Here is a 25,710-nt window from a genome sequence, read left to right on the forward strand (position 1 = left end):
AGCCGGCCCCTATCGCCTTCCCCTTGTCCATGTACACCAGACTCCCAATGTTAGAGATGACCCCCCCCCCTTTTTTTCCGATTGAAGCTGTGTATACGTATCATGTTCTATTCGCCCACACTCCCCGAGTCTGAAAATGACGAGGTACCACACCAACCAGAGGGTGGTGGAGGCGCCCCCTTGGCGAATTGGATGGCCCCGTTCGCCTTGGGAACCGGGGGGCGTCTAACAACGATCTAGCGAGGAGTCCTGTTCATCAAGCCTGTTTTTGAACGCTGCCACACACGAGAACGATAGAACACGAGGAGGCTGGTGGGTGAAGACCCGACGAAAACGGGGAAAGGGAAGGCGGAGGAGAACAAGGAGGTGGGGAAGAGGAGAGGAGGAGCAGGAGGAGGACTACCTCCAAGGCACGACGACTACTAGTATAAGACTACCGCAGCCTTAGCCTCGAGTTTGAGCCTCAGGGGGGTACAAAAGACGAAGCCATGCGAAGATGAGCCTCGGTAGTCGCTCGCAAAACATATGTAGGTACATTCATAACTGGAATATTTGTTACCCAATTCGACGGACATTGAGACCCTGGAAAAAGACAACCCTCATGACGGCCTCGCGTCAAGTCTTGCATGGTGGGTAAAGGCAAGGCAAATTGTCGTCTGATTGTGAGTCATAATAAAAAAATTCCGGATGAATGCTTGATTATTTACTTCAAAACCAGCATTTAGCATTAAATGAGAACGTTTGGAACAGACTCGGTTTGGCATTGGCCCCGTTAGCATTAGCATCGTAATCGATGGATCTAAATCTACCGGACTGCCCTTGCCATGCGCTACCGTCTTACCTCGGCTGTCGTTGGAATTTGCTTGACAAAATTAGTAATGGATGACGACTTTGAACTTGCCGCACTTCACCAAAGTCAATTGCTGATTACTTCAACAATTAGCTTTTCACATGACACCCATTGAAAAGGATCACAAAAAATGGCCTTCTGCTCTTCTTTCCTTCACGTTTTAGAATAGAACAGCAGTACTGTTACATACAACGTGGACATGTTCGACTCCGTGTCTATTGCTTCGGGTGGCTGAATCATAAGAGAACAGAAGGAAGGAGAAGGGCGATGGTGCTGGTTCAGCTTGGGGGCTCGCGTTGGCGGGTTATTATGCCTTTGCGGACCGCGGGCTGCTATCTCCCCCTCCAGTCAGCCAGCCAGGCCCACGGCACACTGCTGACTGATGCCCGTCCAAAAATCGTTGCGGGAGGCTAGAGACTAACTCGCATATCAGAGGAGGAGGAAAGGTTCAAACGCCCCCAGGCGGATAGCGAGGAGCCTGTGGGGGGCGTCGTCGGGATAGGGCGAACGAAAATGCAGTAGAACTGCTAGTCGTTGTGGTGTCTCAACTAACTAAAGAGAAGTTGGAGGGGAAATCGAGTCGGAGGGAGGGGGGGGAGGAGGAGGGGAAGTGCCGAAGTAGGGCTTTGGGAAAAGACAGGAATTGGGAGGGGTTCACATCGCTTTGAAGCTTAGGGCTCATCGTTTCACAATGGTGGGTGGTTATGACGAAGGAGGAAAGGGGCCAAACCCAAAATGTGGCTTCATGAGGTATGTAGGTTGTTGTTTGCTCCGTTCATCCGGTGGCTTGATATTCGGACCAATATTGGTACCAAAGACCAGTGGTCACACCCAATCTCGTTTTCAAGTGACAGAAATGGGGCGGTTTTACAACTTGAAGTAATTGACCACGCTTTTTCATGGCAGAGCGATAAGAGACAAGATCACTGGATATCTTGGCTGCCTGCTCAGATTCTTGCACGGCTTGCACCGCCAAAATGAATTGTTCCGGGTTCTTTAGGGGCCATCTTATGCCTGTCTCCATAAGCAGGTCTTTGGGCTTCCATTTCGACGAGGAAAACACGCTTTTAGGCACAAGCCCAGTTGAAATCGAAGTCCAATCCGGCCAATCCCCTAGACAAGCTTCACAATCGCATTTGAAATCATACGAATTCATCCCTAGTTGCCTGTGCTCTTTGTCGTGATAATAAAACAAGGGGCCGTAAGATATGGAAACTTCCTCCCCTGGTTCAATTTTCCGGGTTGCCGCGATGATAATTCGATTGTTGAAAAAAACAAATGCAGCACTGGGATCGCAAGAATGGTTGAACAGAGATGCTTTTAAATAGAGAGCACTCCCAGTTTGCCACTTTTCGATGGGAATGGTCCAAAACGAGGAAAGGCGTTCACCCTGTAAAGGATTCAAGGACGGAGCCTCAATAGCAAAGCTGTTCGCTTCGACAATTTTAGAGTATCGTCGAACGACTTCTTTCAAAGGGGTGAGAGGGTCATCGGGAAGGTCATTAAAGACGAGATTTAACAGAGAATCGACTACGGTGTGGTCTATCGAACCTTTTAAGGCATACAAAGACCAAAGGAAGTCATAGTCGCTAAACTCTGGTTCAGGTAAAAGCGTCTCGTCCACGTCAGTAGGCTGGAGCTGCTCCAATTGAAGGAAATTCTTTTGGGTTATCAATCTTAAGGCGATGATTTTCCCAAATGAAACTTTGTCCACGTTCTTGGCCAGCTTTTTCAAAACGCCAAAAAGCCTGATTTTACACTCTCTTTTGTGGTGGCTTGCCAAGGAGGTCTCCAGACATTTCAAGGAACAAAACAAGACGTCGGGACATGCTGGACATGGCAAGGCCAATAGGAGAAGGCCCGCACAGCTATGGCAATACAAATCTTCGGGATGATACACAATACTGGCAATTGGCTCTTCCACCAAAATGACCTCACCAGCTTCAATGCTTTGATTCGCTAGACAAAACCTTCCTTTCCGTACATCGTGAATGAATTGAACTTTTGAAGACAGATAATTGGGTGGCATTTCGCATTGGTTCGCTTTCGTTCCAGCATATTTGTCCTGGATCCAGGCCTTTAAAATCAGGGCTTTAAGCCGCAAGACGGGGACGACAGTCACATTCAGCACGGTTCTAACTTGCGATTGGAGTTCAAGGGTGAATGGGCGTTTTCCTGGTATGGTATGAAATTGTCGCATCAATTGCACACCGCGAGCTAAGATGAATCTCTGACTCACTTCAGAAAAGTCGATGGAAAAATCTTCGCCAATAAACGGCACCAGAGCTTGAAAATGGTTCAATCTTTGACAGTGGGATATTTTCGCACTTAACTGATCCTCAGTCAATTTGGTTGTTTGCTCCTTTAAAACCCTTTGAATTGCTTGTAGAAATTGGTGGAACATCTTTTGAACTGGTGATGGCACAAGCACACTATTCACAACTGACTGATCGTGAATGTCATACACAGAGTGGAATCAATCTTCAATTCAATAAGGTTGACTTATATTCTACTACTTGTCATTTTAGATCTGATTTAAATGGAAAAAGGAAAGGCCCCATGGACCTCGACATAATCACATGCACATTTATATGGCTTGTTTCGCGGGTTTCTTGCTACAAGAGAGTTGTAGATACTAGTTGGAGTAAACATAATCGGCTCAGTCCTAGCCTCAGATCGTCAACATACCTGACCGGAAAAAAATAATGACGGAATTTCTTGAGTAGTTACACTTGCTTAGTTTTCAGCGCCAAGGCAATGCTGCTTGTTTTGTACACAAGGCCACAGGGCCCTCTTATGCCAAAACAGCCTTCTGGCTCGAGTTACATTAGGTTTGGAGGGAAGTTTAAATAACGAAAGCAGGATCCGTTAGAGTTGTCAATAAAGAGAGGCGACACTTCGCCAATGAAAATCAATAATCTCTCAAGGGGGACTAATTTGCTTTCTTCCTCATCTTTTTGAGGACCTGAAATTAGGAGAAAAAGCTCATTTTTGTCCAATAAAGAATGCCACCTTTCAAGAAACCAAAATCCTTGGTAAGAAACTTCAAGGGGGAAATTGGATGTCTTGAAATTGCAATGTTAAATTAGGTCACAATGTCTAATATATTTGTAAGCATTGCTTGAAATCTGTGTACGAATCAGAAGGAATTTTCGGTATTATGCAAAGATGTTTCAAAAGGCAATTAATTGCCTATTTGTTGCTGCAATGGCATATCATTGTAATATCGCACATAGTAATCAACTTGTTCAAATAACTTCAACTTTAAAAGGGACAATTTGATTTTTTTAGTTTGGTGTTGCTTCTTTGCCTGGTGTTCACCTAGAGATTAGTGTAACAGATCATGTACGAAAATGGATGGCTGCCCTCACCAGTTGCAGCCTTGTCCGATAACGATGTTATCCTTAATTTCAAACCTTTAAAATAAGAATGTTTTCATATCACAGACTTGTATATTGGGACCCGAGTAAGAAGATTTGCATGCTCACCCATGTGGCACTTGTCTCTATTAACCACCACTCTAGGACGAAATATTTATATATATATTAGTGAAGGAGCGCGAAATGTTTTGAGGTAGGCGGGCCGCGAGCATCAGAAGGACAACCGTGAGAAACAGCTGTGAAGCAGCCGGTTTAGATGCTCCGCGACAACAGCTTTGACAGGAGTTCTCAATGGCCTGAGAGCCGGCCCCTCGGCCCCTCGGCCCCTCACTCCCGTACTTTCCGGCCTGATACACAAAGAAAGAGAGGGATTTAAACCAGGGAAGCCAAGTCCACCTGCCTCTCCGATTGCTAGGCGCAGGTCCTACATACGTCCACACTGTTGTGGGAGAGATAGACTATTCCCTTTGTTCCAAACTGGAATGATCGTATCAATTTTGCAACAACCTAAGAATGGAAGTACTGACAAGACATCCAGCAGAAGTCATTCCGATGGTCTTTGGTGATATATTTTTTATTGTATGATGTTGCCATTGCCAAATTCAAGCTCAAACTCTAAAACAAATGTAGGGCTCAAATACCGTATAATGCTCATCGACAGGTTGGTTTCTGTTGGTACATTTTGAGCGGGATCCTGGGATTGAGGGGCGTTGGGAAGACCCACTAGCTGTTCGGGTGGGCATCCTCAACATCTTCAACCAAAGGAGGAGTTCAAAGGCAGGCGAGGCTAAGGGGGGTCTCTTGACTTTTTTTTCATTCTCGTTTCTTTCCATCGTACTTCAGGAGGAGAAGGAGCGCCGTCGGTCTCCCCGGCCTCCAGATTGAGAGCAGCTCAACGAGCACAACGAGCTCAACGGCCAGCTAGTGTACTTGAAGTACGCTCACTAGTCGTTGTAGTAGCAGTGGTAGCAGTTAGCCGTTTCTGGTCTTAGTAGTCTCTCTGCATGGTGAAGCTGTTTCTCCGTTCTTCTTTCTTGGCCTTTTTTCTCTTCTACGTGAAATGAAGAAGTGAGTGTCAGACCTGCAGACAAAGTCGCAGTAGGAGAGCAACGAACACAGATTGGTCGGTTAAATCCGAATAAGGTGACAAAGCATTGGCGTGAGAGCCATATCGTGACACGAACGACAGCAATGACCCATAACCCTTGGCAGGGGTCTACAGGCCCTTATCGGTGCTCTCTGCTCAGTCTTCTCCGTGATCCATTTTGAGGTAAAAGCCCGGACCTCACCTCGGGGTCCCTCTCCATAAACGAACGAATCATCACAAAGAGAGAACGGGTGTCAAGGGCAATCTCGAGCCAGACATCCGAGTTTACCATGAAACATCCTCTTTGCACCAACAGTCGATCATCCTGTGTCCACCTAGTTGGGCAGTGGCTGCCGTTCCCAAAGCTTTTTGCTTGTGCAGTTTTTGTCTCTGAAACATAGAAGTGGTGGTGGTGGTCGTGGCTGTCGAAACGTCGTTCTTGAATTGCCTGGGCTTCGGGGGTCGTCTATTTCCTTGAACTTTTTTTTAAGGGGAGGGGGCTAAACAAAAATGCTCTTCTTCTTCTCCGTCGTCGTCTCCGGTTAGATTGGGTGGTGGTACGGTGGGTAGTCCCTATATCCAATTCAAACAACCACACCCGACCCGACACCCCATCTTCCAATTCTGCATTTTTTCTCCTTTAGCGAAGAAGCTGCGGCTGTTCTTTTTTGTTGTTCCCAGGTCTTACGGTGGGATCGTAGAGCGGCGGGTGCTCTAAATAGAGGTCAGTCCCTCGCCGTCTAAGGAAGCGTGTCCTCTTCGGCTTCAGCCTCGGCTTCCGTGTCTGTGACAAAAACACAAAAACACTCGGCTAACTGTGATATCTTCAATACCTAAAAGCCCTTTTTGGGTCTCGAAACAAAGTGCTCCCTTCAGTTAGACGTTTGAGACTTGTGGAGGAAGTTTCAAAGGCTCCAATCTCGCACTCCATAGAACTCATAAATGCAATCTTGATACCGTTTCTCAAAACGACTTAGTGTGAATTATGTTCTGACCTGAATACTGTTCCCTGATACGCCCTTGAATTCAAACAAAGAAAACTGCGCTCGTCGCTCTCTTCTCGAGGGATCCTTTTCTGCTTGAACTGCCGCACCCGGCTTTTTGGGGGTGGGTGGGGGGAAGAGGGGGATCCAATTCAACCTCGTTTATTCTCTGGCTAAATAAGGATGTTTCCCTGAGAGCCAAGCCTAAATCAGTCGTTTTCTGTATTTGCAATTCCTCGGTGCATCATAAAGACCTCTCCTTGGTCTTTGCTTGTGGTTTTATTGCGACACAGCCCATGCAGAACGATGGCGTGGGTACTCGAAGGTTTTCGATAACCTTGGATTAACAGCAAAGTGAATCTAGATTGGAAGTAAAAGAATGGCTCGACATTCTCACTTTCATTCGGACAAAGTGTCGTCCTCGTCAGACCATCAGCATCACCATCACAGTCGGAGCAAAAGTGCCGGCAACAAGCATCATTCCTCCTCCAATGGGACAGACCTCTCGAGTAATGGCGTCAAGAATGGTTCAGCCGCGGGCTATTACACGAACGGGAACTCTGCGACAGGGAACGGTCACTGGAAAATGGCCCGAGTCTTCAATGATGGTGACGAGTCCACGATCAATCGGAAGTTGCCGAAAGAGCTCTTGCTCAGGATCTTTTCTCATTTGGATGTGGTGTCTTTGTGTCGATGCGCTCAAGTGTCGAAGGCGTGGAACATCCTGGCCTTGGATGGATCAAATTGGCAAAGGGTGGATCTCTTTGATTTTCAGACGGACATTGAGAGTGTCGTAGTGGAGAATATCGCCTTGCGTTGTGGTGGGTTCTTGAGGAAGCTGAGCTTGCGGGGTTGTCAGCAAGTGGGTGATGAGGCTTTGGCTACGTTCTCCATGTACTGCAACAACATTGAATATCTCAATCTCAAGTATTGCAAAAAAATCACGGATCGAACTTGTCAGAGCCTCTCGCTCCATTGCCACAAATTGCAATATTTGGACTTGAATAGTTGTTCAATGGTAACAGACATGTCCCTCCACTACCTGGCCATGGGTTGTACGTCCTTGAAACATTTGGACATATCCTGGTGCGAAATGATCACAAGCGACGGGATCATTCCTATGGCTCAGGGTTGCCCGAAACTGGAGACTTTCATATGCAAAGGGTGTGTCCAGATCAAGGACATTGGCTTGATGATCTTTGCCGTGGCTTGTCCAAATCTTCAGCATGTCTCCATTCAAGGATGCCGGAACATCCAGGATCAAGGAATCATAGAATTGGCCCTCCATTCCCCGCAGCTTCAGTATTTGTGCGTGTCGAATTGCTCTCAGTTGACCGATTTGTCGCTCACGGCCTTGGCCAACAACTGCACCCAACTCACCACTCTCGAATGTGCTTCAGTGTCTCAGTTCACCGACACCGGATTCCAGGCGTTAGCTCGGAATTGTCATTTGATGGAGCGCATGGACCTCGAGGAGTGCGTCCTCATCACGGACGCCACGCTTCGCGTATTGGCTGCTTGCTGTCCACGACTGGAGTTCCTCAGTCTTTCCCATTGCGAGCTCATCACGGATGAGGGAATTCGCCAGCTGGGCATGGCTTCTTGTTCAGCTGAGCATTTGACCGTCCTGGAGTTAGACAACCTACCATTGATCACGGACTCATCCTTGGACCACTTGGTGGCTTGCCATAATCTCCAACGCATTGAACTCTACGATTGTCAGTTGATCACCCGTGCAGGGATCCGGCGACTTCGGAATCATTTGCCCAATATAAAAGTACACGCTTATTTCGCACCTGTGACCCCACCTCCTAATGCCACCGGCACTCGCCAACGATACTGTCGTTGTTGTGTCATCCTCTAAAAAATTCAAGCCAATGGGTCGGTGGGAACGTCGAGCCCAAGGTGGATATTTATCTGCGAAACCCCACAAGTAAAGTACTAGCCACGGTTTTGAGGCCCACAGCATAACCTATGGGGGCCCAATGACTTCCAATTCTAGTAGTGGTGGCCGGATTGGATCAACAAAAACCCATCATCAAGCACAACCCGATAGAAGTTTTGCTCCTTCAATATCGATCCTATCCTGCTTTGGTGTGCTAGACACATTTTATCCTGCTCCTTCTTGCAGTCCGCGAACAACGTTCTTCTAAATCGGGTTATTGTGGTCCATGGGACAAGTCCAACACCAAAGTGATTAGCGGAATCACTCAGATCCCTTGATCTTGCTAGGTTACTCATACATACATTCAAACATACATACAGTACAGTGAAGTGCTTACCACTCGAGGCCCACTGAAAACAATTTCGGATCGAACAAAAAAATGTAACCGCAGAGGCACCACAGTCCCTTTTGAGCAATCTCTCGTCACGGTCTTTTCTTTTACAGAAATAGAGCATTGAGAATGTTGCCTCGACGAGATCGATGATCATCACCCGAGACGAACCCAATCTAAAACTACAATTTTGTACTTTGCGACCGTTTTGTTCTTCAAATATGAAAAAATAAGAATCCATCGCGCGTTACTTTCCAGATGCGCTTCATCTCTCTCAGCGATAAGATCCAAGCACCTGCAGCATCCCACTCTCAGACTTCTATTGCATCGCCATTAGATGGAAAGATAGATGAAAGAGAATTCCTTGGGCACCAAATTCATCCTAAATAAACGTTTTATTATCAATGTGCATCGGACGTCTTAATTCTTTGATAAATTTTACCTTCATTGCGTCAATCGATTGACTTCCCCATTACATCTATCTACACATTCAAACGACGGACGGACGGCCTCCCTCAAAGCCTCTTCCACTCGGAGGACACGCCTGCACCAATGTAGTCCCAGAGGATGTTATGATTTCGTGAATCGGTCAGCTCCCTCTGGTCCAACACGAACGTGGACACGTCGTTCTTGATGGGATTGATGGCAAAGCCCTTGACCAAATGTTCATTCTGGCTCACTTTGTCCCAATGAATCCGACTGACGTGATAGAACAAGTTCTTTTGAGCATGCAGATGAGGGAACTTCTTGGCCACTTCCACCGCCTCCAGCGCCTTCTCGCCCACCTCGTCAATCTTGGCATTAGTGAGAACGAGTTGGTGCTCCAATTGTTGGATCTCTCGAACCTTCTCATCCTTGACCACATTCAACTGACTCAGTTCAGTCTGATGTCTCTCCAACTCGCTCATGGCCAATTTGGATTTCTCCTGAAAAACACATCATAAACACGAAATAGCCAATACACTCGAGCTCCACGGCCTCGCCTAATCCATCTTACCTCTTGGTAATCCTTGATGGTCCTGATTTGATCCACGTGTCCCACGAATTGGGCGTACAAATCCGCCAACTCTTGCGTGAGCCGATCTTGACGGACTTGAACGGCGGAGAGCCATTCTTGCGCCAATATCTCGAGATTGAAATCACTGGTTTGGCTTTGCTGGATCAGATCCTCGGTTTGCGAGCGAGTCTCCTCCAAATACGAGGGAACGGAGTAGGTCATGGCTCCGATTAAATCCGTTAAGCGTCCGTCCAAAAGATCAGACGAGTCTTGGGTTTCGTTCTGGCTTTGCTTTTGGACAGTTGTTGGTGGCGGGTTTTGAAAATGAAGCAAGAACGGAGGCAGCGGAAGCTCAGGGTGACTGAAGAGGGAAAGTGGAGAATAGCGAAGATGCAGGTGTGTGAACAGCGTAGTAATGGGGCTAGGCCATTTGATTTCCCGACTCTTTTACCAGACTCAAGTTAGCTAAGCTAAATTAAACAAGACGAATGAAATCATCATTCGAGTGCTGTTTTCTTACATGATCAGTTCATGACGGAATAAAGCCCGTTTCCTGACGAAATTGAAAGAAAAAAAAAAGTTATTTTGTCGAGTCCGACCAATTTATCCAATTTGAGTAAATGACTCAAGTGCACTTGTCCTGGCTCTAGCAGAGGGTTTGATTTCGGAGTGAGATAAAGCATATCAGCCAATAGCTATTAACAGGTGGGAGCATGAAAGACAACTAGCATTATTAATAGTATTTTTTTTCTTTTTGACTAGTCTATAAAGATATAATGCTGTTTGCTATAGATGGGACGCCTTGAAATTTGACAATTTAGGCCTTTCTACGCTGAAATATACATCTACCCTCATCCGCGCTGCACTGCGCAGTAGAGTTTTCTTTTGATTCCTCCAGGCTTATTTTAGCAGTGATGCCAAATGGCATTTGACTCGGTCAAGTTTTCAGGCCTATAGCGATTTCGTCCAGGCAAAAGGGTAGGGTTCTTTTCGTTTCTTTAAGTGGTTTATCCTTTCGTGTTTTGCGTATCCCTTCATCAGGAAAAAAATCTCCCATGCATCTTGCTGTCATCATTCAGGACCAGCCAATTTAAACTATAAATGTACCTGCCCAGGGCTTGAGTAACGCTGTTACTTATTGACGCGTTCCTTATTGACTAACGTTACCGGTAACGCATTACGTTTTGAGTAACGCTACCCGTGACGCGTTACTTTTCTGAAAAAGTAACGTCAATGGTAACGGAACGGTTTTTTTTAGCCCTCCCGTTTCCGTTACTTTTCTCTTTAGTAAACGAGGACAAGAAAACTACGTCAAGGTTTACTACCTGATTTTTGTAAAATTCCGTTTAAAATTCAATGACTGACTTGCCACTGATGTGATCCAATTAATAATCACCCGAATCATTTGTTTCACGTCATATTTACTAAACGTTAACAAATTGCATAAACGTTTTTCTTTTGCAGCTTTAGGCCCTCGTGTTCTGCAAAAGAAACGAGCAGCGGTAATGCGTTACTTTTTCTAGAAAAATTTTTATACCTGGCGTATTTTTCAACCTCCATTTGGCAGTTGAGGTTCTGGAAAAACTTGACAGCACTGAATTAGGGGACGATCTTTATTCGTACATACACTGTTCCGTCCGTCTCTTCTCTCTCCGATGCTTTTCCGTTCCTAGCTGCCGTATTCCAATGTTGATGAGCCCGGTTGGAACGGCGTGCATGGAACACCCCGCGAAGGATGGCAGCATAGCACGCACTAGATAGTGGAGAGAGAAGAAGGCAGAACAAGAAGAAAGGTCGTCCTAATTGTCGGGCTCGCCGTCGTCGCCTGGGTTGTCTGGGTTGTCTTGGTGGTCGAGAATCCCGATGCTAGTCTTGGATAGAGGAACCAGACCAACCAGACCAACCCAAAGAAGATGATGACGATGACAAGGATGAGAGCGACTTGAGCTACCCAACCCGTCCATGCCCAATCTTGAGACTAGAGATCCTAGCATCCAGCCAACGAATCCAACCCCAGATCAAAGCCTAGAGTCCAACCGGTCTCATCGACCACCCCTCCCTTGGGATCTCACCTGATCATCAATTTGGACGTGCCAAAAATGCTGGCTCCCGATCGAGACAATAACGAGACGTGAAGAATTGGCTAGCACGCGCGCACAGACAGGGTCAGTAGTCCCCCCCCTCCCCGGCGAGGTTTGATTGGGAGTGCGGGCCCAGGATGGAGACCCTATACTACTGCGGCTTCAACGGGTTCAAACAGGTTCCCTCGTCGGCGAATAATGTCACTCTGACGTCCCTGGTGCCCCATAAGTCGGCCTCGAATACGCGAATCCTGGATGTGGACATTTGTTGGAACTACTTGGTGGTGGTCCAGGATGGGAGTGGCATCACCAAGTACGGTTTGGTGGATGGTAAGAATGGCAGCGTCGAGCGATTGACCGCTCCGCCCCATGTCGAGAAAATCGTCCAACTCTCAGCCACGCCCCGACATCTGCTCGTCTGCACCGACAATGGAGGTAATCTCGGCTTCATTTACGAACCTGTCGTTGGCATTGGCAATCGTGACCTTCATTTGATTTTGATTCCTTCTTTTCTCTTCGATAGAATGCTGGACCCACGAAGAGAACAAAGGATGGCGGAAGGTTCACGTGGGAGCCGAGCCAACTCCCTTGATTCACGACGAAGATCCGGCGGCCGAAGCGATCAATGCCCCCAACGCCGAGTCCGCCGACACGGGTTGTTTGATCGATATCAAGCCTGAACCCGCCCAAGCCGAATCCCCGCCCAAGAAGCGTCTGTCCATGGATCACGACGTCGGACCCGGATCGCCCTCATGTCATGTCAAATTGGTCAAAACCTCTTGCGGGGATGCCCACAACATCGGTTTGGATGCCCAAGGCGTGGCCTACAGTCTGCCTTCGCCACTGGACTTTGATGTTTTCCCCGCCAATGCTCAACACCGAGTCACAGATGTGGTTTGTGGCAAGGAACATTGCTTACTCCTCACCGAACACGGCCAGGTCTATTCTTGGGGGGGTGGCTCTCGCGGCCAACTTGGCCACGGCTCGCTCAATTCCGAGGAGAAGCCCCGGCTCATCACGGCCCTAGACGGGATGAAGATCAAGAAAATCGCGGCGGGTGGATGGCACTCGGCCGTCATCAGTCAGTTCGATGATCTCTACATGTTCGGGTGGAATGAATCGGGTCAATTGGCTCAGACCACGAACCTGGTCCGACCGGCCGAGTGCTTCGCGGCCGTGGAAAAGCTGCTGATGGCGTGTTGCACCATGCAACCCGAAGACACCAACAACCCGCGGGGCGATTCCGAAGATTGCGAGGTGTACCACAAGAACAATGAGGAGGTCCAACCACCCTTGGACCCCGAAAAAGATGCGCTGACGTGTTACAACGCCGCCACGTCCTGCAACGACTCGCAGTCCGACTTGGTGGTGGTTCAAAATATTCCTATGTTAGTGCAGATCCCGGGCAAATCTGGCGAAGAGTGTCAGGCCTTGGACGTGAGTTGTGGCTCCAGACACACCGTGGTTCTAACCAGCGGCAATCAACTGTGGGGCTTTGGTTGGAACAAGTACGGTCAACTGGGCTTGGGTCACACCACTTCCAAGGACGCCGTGGAGAAGATCCCATTGCCCAAAGGCTTCGCCAAGAACAGTGTGGTCAAGATGTTACGCTGTGGCGATTGGGGCACCGCCGTGGTCATATCCACGCCACCCAAGAAAAGTTAAAACAAATATTCCGCCGTAAATTTCGTCTGTTTGAATGAATGAATGTTATAGCTCAAAGCTGAGAAGAGTTTGGAAATAATCCCCCACCTGGGCAATGCGCAGTTGTATGTAATACAATACCCATGCTTGACCAGGCTTTTCATCGCTTATTTTCTTCTTAAACATCATCTCGGTTTAGTGGCAATGGGACTGACTGATTGGGTTATTATATGATCAATGCGCCAAAACCGGTCTACTTCAATAAACCTTTTCGATTCAATCGAATCGTTTGGCGAGTTAAAAAATTCAGCGAATTAAAAAGTTTAAAGATTCAAAAGAAGAGCAAGTGCTTCAGAGTGTGGACATAACAATATCCTTAGGTTTTGTTGCTCCGAAGCAAAATCCAAATCGAAGTGTAGCAAATTGAAGTAGACTCATTGGGTAAATAAGCACGATCTCCCACACTCCGTTACGTAATACTCGAATATGACACACTCTTTAAGTAAGGACGCTCCTCGGGATGTTTCAGGTCAATCATATCTGTATGAAAATCATTCGGGTCAGCGTAAGGGTGGGCCTAGGGGCGGCTGGCCCATGACAGGGAATAAATGGGGCCTGGGGGGGGGCAATGACATAGTGACACAAATAGTTGTTGCTGATCACGAGGAATGTAGCACTTCGTTTAACTCGCTGTAAGATGACTCCAAATCAAAGACCATCTGCCGGGCTTGCGTGTCGGTCAGCTCATCCGAGGCCTCCATAGTATTTAGCGTGGTCAGCCATTTTTCAATCTTCTTCCGACCTTCGTAATCTGAGGGCAGCAAGCTCAACCGACTCAGGTTCTCGGCCAAGTCCTTGACGTCCGGGAACAGCTCGTCCATGGAGCGGATATCGAGTCTGAGTTTGTCCATGACTGTGATGAAGCCCGCCACACTGGCCGCAATCAACTTGGAGGTGTTACCCTTGTCGTCCTTAATGGTGATAGGTCGATCGGCTCGGATGCGTTCCAAGGCCAATTTGCAATCCATACGATATTTGCGCATTAAGTCCTCGACGGTGGGGAATTCATCGCTCTGGACTTGCTTGAAGGCCGCCTTGTACTGGACCAGAAGTTTGCTACAGTGGGAGGTGTACTCCTTGGCCGGAGCGCAGTCCTTGATGTAGGCCTTCTCCAAGTGTTGGAGTGTGTTGATCACGGCGAACAACTCCGCCTGGTTGTCGTACTTCTCGCGCTCACGAGGATTCCGATAGATCCGCACTTCCTCCATCCATTCCGGCCGTGGAGCACTGGGCGTGGCCATCATCCAACAAGGGAGTGTTTCTTTGTGTCCTTTTCCTGTTTTCTGGTGATTCTCACTCAAGCACTCAGTGTCATTCAGGCAATTTCTGTAATCGGAAGGCAGCTCCTAAGGAAATAAAAAAAAACACATAGAGAACAAAGTACCAAAAGGATCGTTCGTCAGCTGTCACTTTGTCGACCCAGAAGGATGGGTTTATTTTACGAAATTCGGAACTGCAATTCCAATTCCAGTATTCTTTGAGTAAATTCGTTTTTTTTGTGTTTTTTGTCCGCATCACCCGATACAAGAACTCAAGAAATAGCCAGGTAAGATGCTTGAAAAGATATTTATAAAGTATATTGGATAACTAGTATAGAAGAATAACGCTCTTCCACTTGTTTCGAAACGAAATGTGGAGGAATGGACTCTTCACTTTAGCCCAAGGATCATGAGATGGAAGCCATTCCGCTTATTGAGGTATGGCTAAAAGCCTGGAAAGAGTAAATAGACATTGATTTTTGAGAATATAAGTAGATGGGATTAAAGACCCTGAATGCATGTAGGATCTATTGATTGGGGTAATTGTGGTAACGGACTTGAGGCTGGAGAGGTATGTAAATATACGAAAATTTATATTAATTAACCAGATTAATTTCGTGCTATTGACAAGAAAATTGAGCAATATTCCCATTCAAATAGCTTAAAAAGCAATTGATAACACTGCAATGTATACCGAATGGCATTATCGTCTTTCAGAAGAAATACCACTTACAGAGCAGCTTTTCCAAGCTTTGGAAAGGCACAACTTTCTGTATGAAGTCATCTTTATGATTCGAGTGTGATTCATAATCATTTTTCAGGGTGACGAGATTGTTGACTCACGTCACATTTATATCAGCCAAGATAATCTTTGAACAAAGAACTCGCAAGTACATAGTCAGTGGTTAGTACATGTATTGATGAGCGTACTCGACACACATGAAAATATATGGAATGAGAGTGAGTTCGTCAAACACATGGATTCACTAGAATGTTGATCATTTCTCGCCACCAAACTTGGCCATTCGGTTATTCAAAGGCCGTTTCATGAATCTGCAACAGAAATAGATAAATCATGCAATCCTACATGTGGAGGCACTATCCACAAATGATTGAACCAATAACCAATACATACCGCTCCGATTTCATGTAAGCCTCAATGGGGGGCAGTTTTTCGAATCGGTTCAGATAATCCACCAATTTCGGGCATTGGTTGATGACCTCAGGGGCCAACACCCGGTGTTGGTCCAAGAGTTCGTACATAATAAAATCCACAAAGGTTAGCGATTCCCCAGCGAACCAAGGGCGATCGCCCAAAAACTTGGCGAACTCTTCCAACTTTGTGGCCAAAGCTGCCAAATAATCGTCCTTTACTTGATCCTGGAGGAAAAAAAATATCAGTTGAACAAATACCGATGCATTATTTAAATGCAAATAAATCGCCTACAAAGCTCTGATTGTAACACAAGCGAACCAGGCCATTCCTAAAATCCATGGATTGCTCCGCCATGATATCCACTCGCATTTGCTCATCCTCGGTCTGACCCATGAGATTATGTTTGCGGGCAATATACCTCAAGATGGCGTTGGATTGGGTGATCTTCCGATCCCCTGGAAATACAATTCACAATAATTAATATCCAATATCCAATATCCAATGAATTATCCTCCTCCTCTATCTCTAGGCATCCTTCTACCTACCNGGCAATATACCTCAAGATGGCGTTGGATTGGGTGATCTTCCGATCCCCTGGAAATACAATTCACAATAATTAATATTTACTATCCAATATCCAATTAATTATCCTCCTCTTCTATCTCTAGGCATCCTTCTACCTACCGTCAATGAAGTAAGGCAGATTGGGAAAGTCCAGCCCGAGTTTGTGCTTCTCATTGGTCCAAACGCTCTTGTCATAATTGGGACCGGGTCCACAAACCAATTGCTTGTCCTCGAATTTGGTGTCAGTGTACTCCAGCAACAGCCGAATGGGTTGGGCTAACTAAAAGAAGATAACCATTCATATGAAGTTCAACATATTGATACTAGTAGCTCTGGCAATGTTAGGCCCTCATCTATTTACCCCTCGAATATCCCAGTAGCAGAGAACGGGGAGATTGGCCATGGTTTTAGCAGAGAGAGAAGATGATGATCACGATGAGTTTGGATGATGACGCTCTGGCAGTTGTCGGAAAACGTGTGAGGGCCAATCAGAGATGTCAGCAGGACTCAGAAAGTGAGGAGGGGAATGTATAGAATGAACTCGTCTTAAAAAGTTAAAAGGGAGCCGATAGACCATCCAATGATGATGTTCCTCGTACCGAATAACCCTACACTCACTCACTCACACAAGCACACACCAAAGATTTGTGCTTGCCAAACGTGAGGCAGCGTGGCCGTGGGATTTGCCAAGTCTTCTACATTTATGTGAAGTCCAATCTTGTTAAGGGATGCACATTTCTCTAAATTATTACTTATTGGGTCTAATCGAAACCATATAAGTATGAGTTTTTTTCTGTTGTACTTTGTTTTCTCCCACATGTTTGAGTGGGACGAACGACCATTACGGGTGTATTTGAAAGCAACTCCCCTTCCGTTTCTACATTTTCATTTGATGCTGGATTTTAATCTAAGATCCGAAGGGACACAACCAAGGCATTTGACTGTAAGGCATTTGACTCCATGTGGAGAACATGGAGACATCTATGAGTCATGGACATTTAGAATTTGTATTCGATGTCTTTCTTTCTGAAGATTATATTGGGAAACTGTTACCCACTATATCCTACAAGACAGTCCTACCATAAATTTAACTTTGTGATGAAAATAACTCCTTCACTTCGCACAAGAATTCTTTTTTGACCAAGTTTTGACCAAAATTTGACCAAAACTGTTGGCTTCTAAGAAGTATTCCTTTATTTTTGCATATGATGACCTGGGATTGACCTAATCCACAGTTTGGCTAGACAGAAAGTATATCATGCACTTAAACGATTGAACATAGATTTAAAATATGTCCTTAATATTTGTCTAGTCTCGGTATCCTCGTCGTAAAAGAGGTGGTTAGATATGGGCGTCACGCAGGACCATGACTATAAGTAAGTCGGTTCAGAGGCCAGTTTTTTAAAGCTCGTACCTTGAAGTTAAGGGCTTGGACGTTAACCGGTATGAAACTACACTGGCCAAAGAGGTGAGAGCAAATGCTCATTCTGCGTAAGGTACTCAGAGGTACGAGCTTTTAAAAAACTCGCCTCAGAACTAGTAGCAACTCGAAAACAGGAGTACACAACATTTAATACAGACATATCGCATGAATTGATGACAAGGCTAGTTACAAAAGAATGTATGTCGTGGGTTGGTAATGCTCTGGATGTAGCAAGGGATGTGGGGAGATCCCCGAGATATGCTTCATCTGTTCAACGTTTTGCGGGTCTTTTCTCGGGCCGTTTTTTCCAATTCGAATCGGCGAAGATCGGCCCGTTCCAAGAATTCTTGCTTTTCCACGAATCTAAAGAGACACATTAGTTAATAAAATATTACATGAATGGACTTTCTAATTTAGCTCTATTGAATACCCACCCGTCTTTGCCTCGATTGTGAGTGGTCAGTTCTTCTTTAATGCCTTCCTTGTTTACGTAAGAGTCCCAATCCATCTTGGACTTGTCCAGACAACCCATCTTCTTCTTTTTGCCCGAGATTTCATTCATAATACTGGCCAACCCACCCACTGCTGGCCTTTTGGCGACAGCATTTGGGAGTGTGGCAGTCGATCCACTCACTTTTTCTTGAGCCTTGAGAAACTTTTGGGCCTCTTTTGAGTTCTTATCCACTTCTTTGGTGACTCTAAACACATTTGGCGATGAATTAAGCGCAATTACTAATAAATCTGCCTGAACGAGGCGAATTATGTACACTCACTCAACGTTTTCGCCGGCAAAATCAAAGACCTGAGTGATTTTGAGCTTGGCATCTTCGTTTGATTCCTCCTTCACCTCTTTGGACGGCTCTGTTGGTTTTGGACTCTCCTCTTTCTTATCAAATATCGAACTGAGTAAACTTCTGGGCTTGGATTGAGGGGCTGGATTCTCTTTCGCAGGTTTGGAGTCAAAGATAGAGCTCAGCAAGCTTCTTGACCCTCCCCCTTTTTTGGATGAGGTGACAGTGGATGTAAGAGCACCCAATCCGGTTCCAGCAACGGGTTTGGGCTTAGGTTTGGCATTCGACTCCTTTTTAAAATCTGGAAGTTAAAAAAAAAACCACTCGCATGATTTTAGATGGGCGTTTTCGAAGGCACCAGGTTCATCGACGAGAAATATGATCCTCTCATTTTGATAAGCATTACCTCTCTTTTGCAAACAGACCCAAGCCGATTATTGATGAAGAAAGATGTGGCTAAAAACCGAAGCACTACTCTGCTTTTTATTCACATACAGCTCTCTTCAAGCCGAGTTCAAGATCTGGCGCCAAAGTCTAGATCTAGGTAATCCAAAGTTATGGGTGGACAATCAATTGCCTTGTCCTGGGCAAAGGATGATCCTCCCTGAGAAAAGAGTGGTGTTTTTCCCCGCCTCTCTCACCATCGGAGCCGAGATGGTGCTTCCAAATAATGGAATGGTGCTTTTCCCCAAAGATTTTAGAGGGGGTTTCTTTACTAACAAAAGTAAGGAGACTCCACAAGAAATCCTGTCCAAGTGTTCTAACGCAATTGGGGATGCAGTATTCTTGCCGAAAGAGGCATCATTTTGGCATGATCCGGCAAATTGGCGAGAGAACGAGGACCCCACACCGGTTCCGCATCTGAATCAAATCCCTTGTCGCTTTGACCATGTGATTTTCCCTTCCGACGCGGCGTATTTAGTGTCCATTTCCCATCATGAAACACACATTGGGAGACTAACGATTGATCAAGTTGGTTACGATACCACAACCTTCAAGGCCATGGCGACAAATCCCCCAGGTTCTATGATGTTTCGGGGGAATCAAAGTCTTTTAGTCCACCAAGATCATTGCACGGATGCCTTGGGTTGTGAATGTGGAAACACGCCCATACTGAGTACAGTTTGCCAGTTGGGCGGGGCTCAATGCCATCCTCCTCAATGCTCGAGTGCTCTGAAGTCATTTGGGCATTGTTGTTTCGATATGTGCGGATCAATTATCCATATTGACACTCAGACACAAGATTTGAAAATCTCGCTTCTCGAAGCCGTCGTCAAAAAACACGTTATATCAAACTCTATGGATGATGAACATGGATCCAATGTGAAGTATCATATCAACAGAATTAACGCCCATGATTACGAGATAATGTTCGTGGACTCCCAAGGAGACATTCAATCTGCGATTGATATCGGACGATGGGTTTACCAAGAGCTACAAACTTTGATTTCACCCAAAGGTATGTATTTGTGGTTGGAGGAATCCGACGTCACGCCACCGTCAGCTTTGAAGAGAGCTGGAAAGGCTTTCGGGTACTTGATTGTGATAGGCTTGACAGTGGCGTTGGCATATCTTGCCCTCTTTGTCTTCAACCAAGCTAAAACCCAGAAAATCACTCCACTGACGTATGGATCTTGGCCAAGCTTAACCACGTCGGCCACTAGCGCCTTCAGTTTCTACAAGTTCCGGAGAACAGAGGGTGGAAACGCGGGTGGCCAGTTCTCTTTTGGTCGATTATCTGAGGGTCAAGAGATGCAATCCAATCTGGACGAGGAATTCCATTCCGACGACGGGTCTCCTTCCATTTCGATGTCTGAACCGTCTTCATTGGGTCTTACGTTCAAATCCTTGAAGGAAGCCGAAGATGCAGAGGAGGCCGACGAGTCACTGGTTCGATCGTTTACCAATCCTATGTTTGAGAAAGTGTCCAAATCAGCTTTGGTTCATCAACCTAAGAACGAGTCTGAGAGTTCGAATCTCGGAGAAAGCGAGAAATCCTTCTCCAACCCGTTGTTCGACGAAAATCAAGAGGAAGCCAATCTAGGGAAGAACTCTGTTGAGCCATTGACTTCAACTGTTTCGAGAGACGAGAGCAATCTCAACAATGATGATCCCAACTTTGAAGTCACTTCCGTACCAGACGTAACAAAGCAATTCGTTCAAGATGACAGTGTGGAATATGAAAATACGAATATCAACATGGACGCTTCTCAGCCAGAGCCAGTGACCACAAAGGCCAAATCCGAGGTGGGCCCTACCGTCCAAGGCTTCGAAAACCCCAACTATCAAGAGAAGTCTAACAGGGAAACACCTTCCGAAGAGAACAACCCTGCTCCGTTGGCACTTCCGAAAATCGCTACAACGAACTCGGCCACTTCTTTTGATAATCCGAATTACCAAGAGACACCCGAACCGTTCGACAAAGAAGAGTCTGATCCCCAACCAAAAGAAGACTTGGGTCTCCTCGTTGACCTTGAACTGCATCATGACGAGTCAGACCCTGAGATCGAGGAAGACGTACTGACCCAACCAGGGCGTATCGAGCCAGAAGAGATGGATTTTTCACCAGATCATGAAAAAGTCCAGGGGGGTGCCCAAACCACCATCCCATCACCAACACCATCTCCCCCTTTTCCGACTATCACGATCACTCAAGATGAACCCGAAACCGTGGAATCGAAGCCTCCCACGAAAGACGAAGACAACTCTTCTCTCATGGATATCTAAAGCAATCTCTTGAGTGGAAGTAGGCGTACCTAGAAGCCTTTCTCCGGGCAATCTGGCTATTTTTCTGATTGAAGCGTTTCAAAAATTTCGAATTTATTCACAAGGGTCCAAAAGTTGGTTAACTTTCGCCAATGATTGTACCAATTTTGAATGAGAAAAAAAGTATTCCAGTCAATTGAGGACGAAAGTTGCGGAAAATACATTTAAGTTTATGGTCGGAATTGAGAATGTTTTCCCCTTAACTATTGAGCGCAAACAAAGGAACGAAATGTTGAAGTTTCACAGGGCTCATGTCAGACCATGATTACACATATTACACATTAGTGTTGAAGAATTCAACCTGGATTATGTGTTTATACATAGCTGTGTCAAAATAGGTCTGGCTTTTCTTCCATCAATTTACAGATACTGATAACCAATCCTTATAGCGCTGATGCAGAGAGTCGAAAGCCTATTCTACTCAACCCTTGCCCTAAAAAGCTGGATACAATTATATGAATCTAGAAAAAAACGAACCTCAATCATGAGCTGGATTACATCATTTTCACATATGACACATTCGATTATTCTTCCGCAATTTACCTTGGGCTATAATGGCAACTTAAATATTTAGTAAGATCGCTCACTTATTGGTAGATCTATGCAACCAATTCAGACATGTTGAGGTAATCGCTCACCTGCCCAGAGATCGTCAGTTTTCTTTTTCTCCTCCTCGGCTTTGATCTCGACTTTTTCCAGATCAAATTCCTTGCGTCGCTGGGCCTCCGCCCGTTTCTCATCTTCATCCAGCTCAAAAATCGCTCCTCGTTTGAGCGAATCTGGCCCTCCCGGGTTCTTTTTCTTCGACTTCTTTTGGGATCCTGGGCGACTGGATTGGCCTACATCACCGTCATCGTCTTCCTCGGACAAAACTTCTTGGGGCTCCTCGGGCACGTAATCCTCGTCGTCCGTATCCGAGCCCAAATCCGTGGCGTGAAGAAAATCGCCCATGTCTCACGGTCACTACGGTAGTTTGAGAGACACGGGACTCAGTTAATGCTGATCGAGGCTCCGCAGAATGGGAGTGGTTAGGGCGGGATTTCGATCACGGCTTTGTGATCTCTACGAGCAAGATGAATCGCGAACTTGCGAAATGAAAACACCGATCAGCGTGACCAGACGACTTGGTCGCAGAAATGGGGCTTCTTTGAATTGATGCATCGAAACACATGTTGACCTTCTCACTTAAAGTAAACTTGCTTCTCTTGGTTCTTTGATGGTCAAACCAGGCTCTTGTCGGATTATATTTTCCCTTCGTTCTAACTTTTTGTTATATTGAAAGTTCAGACTACGCTTCAAGAAGAAGTGTTTAAGATCTGCCCGCCAGAGTGCGCTTTTCTCGCTTTTCTCAGGAGGTCGACAAAAATTGACAGAGAGATTGGCTAAATTGGGCTGGGTTGATTCCTCGGGCGTTTGAATTGCCTTTGGCACCATCTTTTAAACTCTTATGTTCAACTGTTCAATAAAAGCTCAATAATAGTTTGATTCAGCATGGCAAGTCAGGGTGTCAGAAAAGTTTGAGAAAGCCCTGACGAAATCAGGCCTGGCTCTATTGGTCACCCTAAAACAACATCCAAGACTCTCGAAAATGAAAACAAACATGATCACAGAAACTAAGTAGTACAGCATCCAAGGCCACTAAGGCAAATGAAAACATGACCCGCCGCAGCCGTCGAACCCGTCAAAATGACCCCCAGATCAAGACCGAACCCGGCGAATCCGAACCTCCCATCCAGATTGACCTCACCACTAGCCCCACTCCGTCCCAACCTAAACCGCCCTCCACTCGCACTAAACGCCGTCCCGCCGCCCATTCGCCCGCGTCCCCAGTTCCTCGAAAAAAGTCCCGAGCCGGCGGAACCATCACGCCCGTCTTGCCTCCCTCAATGCCTGCAAGTCCAGATACCAAATCGGGTCCGGTGGAACACCTTCTGGACACGTTCCACATGTTTCGTCTGGCGCCCCGGCCTCGAACTCAGGCCTTTCAAGCGCCCAATCTGGCCCAAGGCTTTAAGCGACACGGTCTTCGCATTCGTTTGAGTGAACAATGCCTGACCGAAGAACTGGAAGCGGCCCTACGACGCAAGCAGCGAAAAGACGACGAACGCAGCCGTTTGGCTAAGAGGAAACCCACGGAGAATGAAATCGAAACCTTTCCGCCCACTCCGCCCACCAAATTGAACCGAAAATCTCATTACATGAAGAAAGCCGCAGACACGTCCAAGTTCTCAGCCCTAAACGAGCACGAGTTCGACGTGCCCACTATCAAGCTGGAGTTTCCTAACTTCGGTCGAATCATTCCGCCGAAGACAGTGGATTTGAGTTACAAACCCAAGAAACGCGATGTCCTAGAGTTCGCCTTCCCCAAGTCCAATGGACCGGGAAAGAATCTATTCCAGTGCTCTCGGTGCGATTACACCTCGTCCGTCAGCAGCAATTTTAATCGCCACCATTTCCGCTTGCATACTCCACTTGCGAAAGAAATCAAGTGCTGCGACTTGTCCTTCAAAACCCGCGGAGAATTCATAGCTCACAATCGATTCGCTCACCCCCGACCCACTCTGGAATGTTCGTACCCCGAATGTCGAAATCGGCGTTTCAATCAACCCGCCTTGGATGCACATATGGCCCAGGAGCACCACCACTCCCGCCCATTGCAATGCACCGATTGCCGCTACACGTCGGATACTAGGGCCAACTTGATGCGGCATCGGAGTATGACACATAGTCGTTCCAAAGCCGGTCAGGCATTCGATGGCGCCTTGGAGCCCGAGGTCACGCTCACCACGCCCAATGACAACGACCACGGGGAAGACGCTATGACCAGTCCTAAAATCAAGTCTGAGCCCGTCGATAACGAGAGTTCTGAACCTGACCCTGGGACCGTTAAGATAAAGGATGAACCTCTTGACGACTAAAGAGGGATTGGCGAAAAATAAAAGCCATCTTTGATATCTATGCATGTTTTCCGTTCTGTGGTTTGATCACATGTTCGTCCTAGTAGAGGCCACCATTCACGCTGAGTATGGACCCGGTCATGTATCGACTGCGGTCCGATGCCAAAAAGACCGCCACTTCCGCAATATCCTCGGGTTTTCCGAAATCTCCCATCGGGATTTGAAACAACAGCATCTGCTTGATCTGAAACGAGAAATTGCTCTTCGAGCTGACCATGCTAGTTCAGAGTTTCGTAGTTCAACGCGTACGTGGTCGGGAATGGTATCGGTCATTGGCGTCTGGATGAAGCCCGGAGCGATGCAGTTCACCCGAATTCCGAATTTGCCCAACTCCTTGGCCGCTGAGCGCGTGAAGCCTATCACACCCGCTTTTGAGGCGGAATAATTAGTTTGACCTGCGTTGCCCACCTGACCTAAATGGGTAGAGTGAGCGAAATTGTATGGAGAGTTGCTATTCAAGCTAAACAAGCCTCAATACCCGAGATACTGGCTACGTTGATGATAGAACCCGGGTTGATTTTAGCACTTTTCATGGCAGCAGCGAATGTCTGGTTGACGTTGAAGGTGCCTTTGAGGTTCACATTGATGACTTGATCGAAATTGGGCTCACTCATCTTGAGCAGGTACCCGTCTCGCGTGATACCGGCACTGTTCACCACAATGCTGGGATGCTCACCGAATTTCTTGAAGACCTATACCACAGAAAATATATCTTTGGCTGGGGGTTGAAAATCGCACCGAAATATTTCATGTGTTCAAAATGTCACCTCGGATGATGTATTCTTAATCGAGTCCAAGGAGGCCACATCTGCCTCCACACCAAAATGGTTATCTTCACCGCCCATCTCCTGCCGGATAGATTGACTTTGATTAGTATGGCCTTATTAGAGAGTGCTGTATAACCCTGGATCTCGCAATCATTTTGGTTCGCTTCAAATATTTCTTTGATTTTTCGAACAATCTTATAGAAGAATTATCTTGACGGAAGAGAACGGCCGAAAATGCACAGCACAAAACTTGCGATAGTCGAATATTTCTCTTTTAGTTCATTACTTTTGTTCACATTGTTACTTCGGGTGCCACAGCCATAAAACTAATGAGAATGTTTCGCCCAAAACAGTGATCAAATGATCCGTGATTTCAAGTACCTTCAAAGTTTCTCGCGTGGCGTCTTGATCTAAATCTGCCACCGCCACTCGAGCCCCTTCCCGAGCAAATAATTTGCACACCTCCCGCCCAATTCCACGCCCACCACCCGTTACAAGCGCCAATCTTCCGCTCAACATCGTGAATGGTCAATCCTGATCGAGAGCAGAATGTCACTCTCTAACATGGAAGCTCAAGATCCTGGATGGAATGGTAGTTGAGGGAGAGGCGACCGAGCCTCCAGTTGACATGACCAAAATCAACGTACAGGGTGACGTTAGCCAAGGGGT

At 46.5% G+C, this 25,710-nt stretch overlaps 8 protein-coding genes across 10 annotated transcripts in view; 2 read left to right on the forward strand and 6 right to left on the reverse strand.

The window, feature by feature from the left end:
• LOC131893537 (zinc finger protein 418-like) overlaps positions 1–3,696 on the reverse strand; it is a 6,928-nt gene extending 3,232 nt beyond the window's left edge. Inside the window, exon 1 of one of the 2 annotated variants that reach the window (XM_059243593.1) lies at positions 3,539–3,696. The gene's annotated coding sequence lies outside the window, so the exon portion shown is untranslated. Of the gene's footprint in view, positions 1–841; positions 1,021–3,538 lie in introns of those variants that run through there. The other variant, XM_059243595.1, reaches the window with a different exon arrangement.
• Positions 3,697–5,189: 1,493 nt separating this feature from the next.
• LOC131893538 (F-box/LRR-repeat protein 20-like) lies at positions 5,190–8,985 on the forward strand. Its single transcript, XM_059243596.1, has one exon. It carries the CDS (start codon positions 6,680–6,682, stop codon positions 8,162–8,164), a length of 1,485 nt encoding a protein of 494 aa, XP_059099579.1. The 5' UTR covers positions 5,190–6,679; the 3' UTR covers positions 8,165–8,985.
• Positions 8,882–10,076, reverse strand: LOC131893543 (uncharacterized). Of its 2 annotated transcripts, XR_009374708.1 has the most exons (3): positions 9,574–10,076; positions 9,019–9,502; positions 8,882–8,958 (listed from the first exon to the last, which is right to left on the reverse strand). XR_009374708.1 is itself a non-coding variant. In XM_059243601.1 (2 exons), exons 1-2 carry the CDS (start codon positions 9,793–9,795, stop codon positions 9,092–9,094), a joined length of 633 nt encoding a protein of 210 aa, XP_059099584.1. In that variant the 5' UTR covers positions 9,796–10,076; the 3' UTR covers positions 8,953–9,091. The 2 variants fall into 2 exon arrangements, 1 of the variants encoding a protein (XP_059099584.1); XM_059243601.1 differs by having other exon boundaries at positions 8,953–9,502.
• A 1,077-nt stretch (positions 10,077–11,153) lies between these two features.
• Positions 11,154–13,449, forward strand: LOC131893539 (E3 ISG15--protein ligase HERC5-like). The gene is made up of 2 exons (XM_059243597.1): positions 11,154–12,089; positions 12,178–13,449. The coding sequence occupies exons 1-2, from the start codon at positions 11,792–11,794 to the stop codon at positions 13,317–13,319; spliced, it is 1,440 nt and encodes a 479-aa protein (XP_059099580.1). The 5' UTR covers positions 11,154–11,791; the 3' UTR covers positions 13,320–13,449.
• Positions 13,450–13,821: 372 nt separating this feature from the next.
• LOC131893542 (vacuolar protein sorting-associated protein 28 homolog) lies at positions 13,822–14,720 on the reverse strand. The gene has a single exon (XM_059243600.1). The coding sequence runs from the start codon at positions 14,600–14,602 to the stop codon at positions 13,958–13,960; it is 645 nt and encodes a 214-aa protein (XP_059099583.1). The 5' UTR covers positions 14,603–14,720; the 3' UTR covers positions 13,822–13,957.
• Positions 14,721–15,515: 795 nt separating this feature from the next.
• Positions 15,516–16,982, reverse strand: LOC131893541 (glutathione S-transferase Mu 1-like). The gene is made up of 5 exons (XM_059243599.1): positions 16,699–16,982; positions 16,458–16,617; positions 16,065–16,228; positions 15,753–15,997; positions 15,516–15,670 (listed from the first exon to the last, which is right to left on the reverse strand). The coding sequence occupies exons 1-5, from the start codon at positions 16,738–16,740 to the stop codon at positions 15,616–15,618; spliced, it is 666 nt and encodes a 221-aa protein (XP_059099582.1). The 5' UTR covers positions 16,741–16,982; the 3' UTR covers positions 15,516–15,615.
• A 909-nt stretch (positions 16,983–17,891) lies between these two features.
• On the reverse strand, positions 17,892–22,423 carry LOC131893540 (craniofacial development protein 1-like). Its single transcript, XM_059243598.1, has 4 exons — positions 21,956–22,423; positions 18,534–18,852; positions 18,195–18,458; positions 17,892–18,123 (listed from the first exon to the last, which is right to left on the reverse strand). The coding sequence occupies exons 1-4, from the start codon at positions 22,266–22,268 to the stop codon at positions 18,024–18,026; spliced, it is 996 nt and encodes a 331-aa protein (XP_059099581.1). The 5' UTR covers positions 22,269–22,423; the 3' UTR covers positions 17,892–18,023.
• Positions 22,424–24,264: 1,841 nt separating this feature from the next.
• On the reverse strand, positions 24,265–25,708 carry LOC131876925 (estradiol 17-beta-dehydrogenase 8-like). The gene is made up of 5 exons (XM_059222468.1): positions 25,423–25,708; positions 25,042–25,122; positions 24,753–24,966; positions 24,524–24,687; positions 24,265–24,458 (listed from the first exon to the last, which is right to left on the reverse strand). The coding sequence occupies exons 1-5, from the start codon at positions 25,558–25,560 to the stop codon at positions 24,315–24,317; spliced, it is 741 nt and encodes a 246-aa protein (XP_059078451.1). The 5' UTR covers positions 25,561–25,708; the 3' UTR covers positions 24,265–24,314.
• Between the last annotated feature and the right edge of the window lie 2 nt (positions 25,709–25,710).

The sequence above is a fragment of the Tigriopus californicus genome, chromosome 2 (genome assembly GCF_007210705.1).
Source record: "Tigriopus californicus strain San Diego chromosome 2, Tcal_SD_v2.1, whole genome shotgun sequence".
Classification (NCBI taxonomy): Eukaryota; Metazoa; Arthropoda; class Copepoda; order Harpacticoida; family Harpacticidae; genus Tigriopus; species Tigriopus californicus.

Coding starts and splice junctions, on each gene's coding strand:
- LOC131893538 (XM_059243596.1), top strand. CDS start 6,680: ATGGCTCGACATTCTCACTTTCATTCGGACAAAGTGTCGTCCTCGTCA.
- LOC131893541 (XM_059243599.1), bottom strand. CDS start 16,740: ATGGCCAATCTCCCCGTTCTCTGCTACTGGGATATTCGAGGG. Junction 16,618..16,698: donor GCTACTGGGATATTCGAGGG/GTAAATAGATGA, acceptor ATCTTCTTTTAG/TTAGCCCAACCCATTCGGCT. Junction 15,671..15,752: donor GCTTACATGAAATCGGAGCG/GTATGTATTGGT, acceptor TTTCTGTTGCAG/ATTCATGAAACGGCCTTTGA.
- LOC131893542 (XM_059243600.1), bottom strand. CDS start 14,602: ATGATGGCCACGCCCAGTGCTCCACGGCCGGAATGGATGGAGGAAGTG.
- LOC131893539 (XM_059243597.1), top strand. CDS start 11,792: ATGGAGACCCTATACTACTGCGGCTTCAACGGGTTCAAACAGGTTCCC. Junction 12,090..12,177: donor CGTCTGCACCGACAATGGAG/GTAATCTCGGCT, acceptor TCTCTTCGATAG/AATGCTGGACCCACGAAGAG.
- LOC131893540 (XM_059243598.1), bottom strand. CDS start 22,268: ATGGGCGATTTTCTTCACGCCACGGATTTGGGCTCGGATACGGACGAC. Junction 18,853..21,955: donor AACTGACGATCTCTGGGCAG/GTGAGCGATTAC, acceptor TTTAACTTCCAG/ATTTTAAAAAGGAGTCGAAT. Junction 18,124..18,194: donor CACAATCGAGGCAAAGACGG/GTGGGTATTCAA, acceptor GTGTCTCTTTAG/ATTCGTGGAAAAGCAAGAAT.
- LOC131876925 (XM_059222468.1), bottom strand. CDS start 25,560: ATGTTGAGCGGAAGATTGGCGCTTGTAACGGGTGGTGGGCGTGGAATT. Junction 24,967..25,041: donor TTAAGAATACATCATCCGAG/GTGACATTTTGA, acceptor TCTGTGGTATAG/GTCTTCAAGAAATTCGGTGA. Junction 24,688..24,752: donor CAACGTAGCCAGTATCTCGG/GTATTGAGGCTT, acceptor CTACCCATTTAG/GTCAGGTGGGCAACGCAGGT.
- LOC131893543 (XM_059243601.1), bottom strand. CDS start 9,795: ATGACCTACTCCGTTCCCTCGTATTTGGAGGAGACTCGCTCGCAAACC. Junction 9,503..9,573: donor CCATCAAGGATTACCAAGAG/GTAAGATGGATT, acceptor TGTGTTTTTCAG/GAGAAATCCAAATTGGCCAT.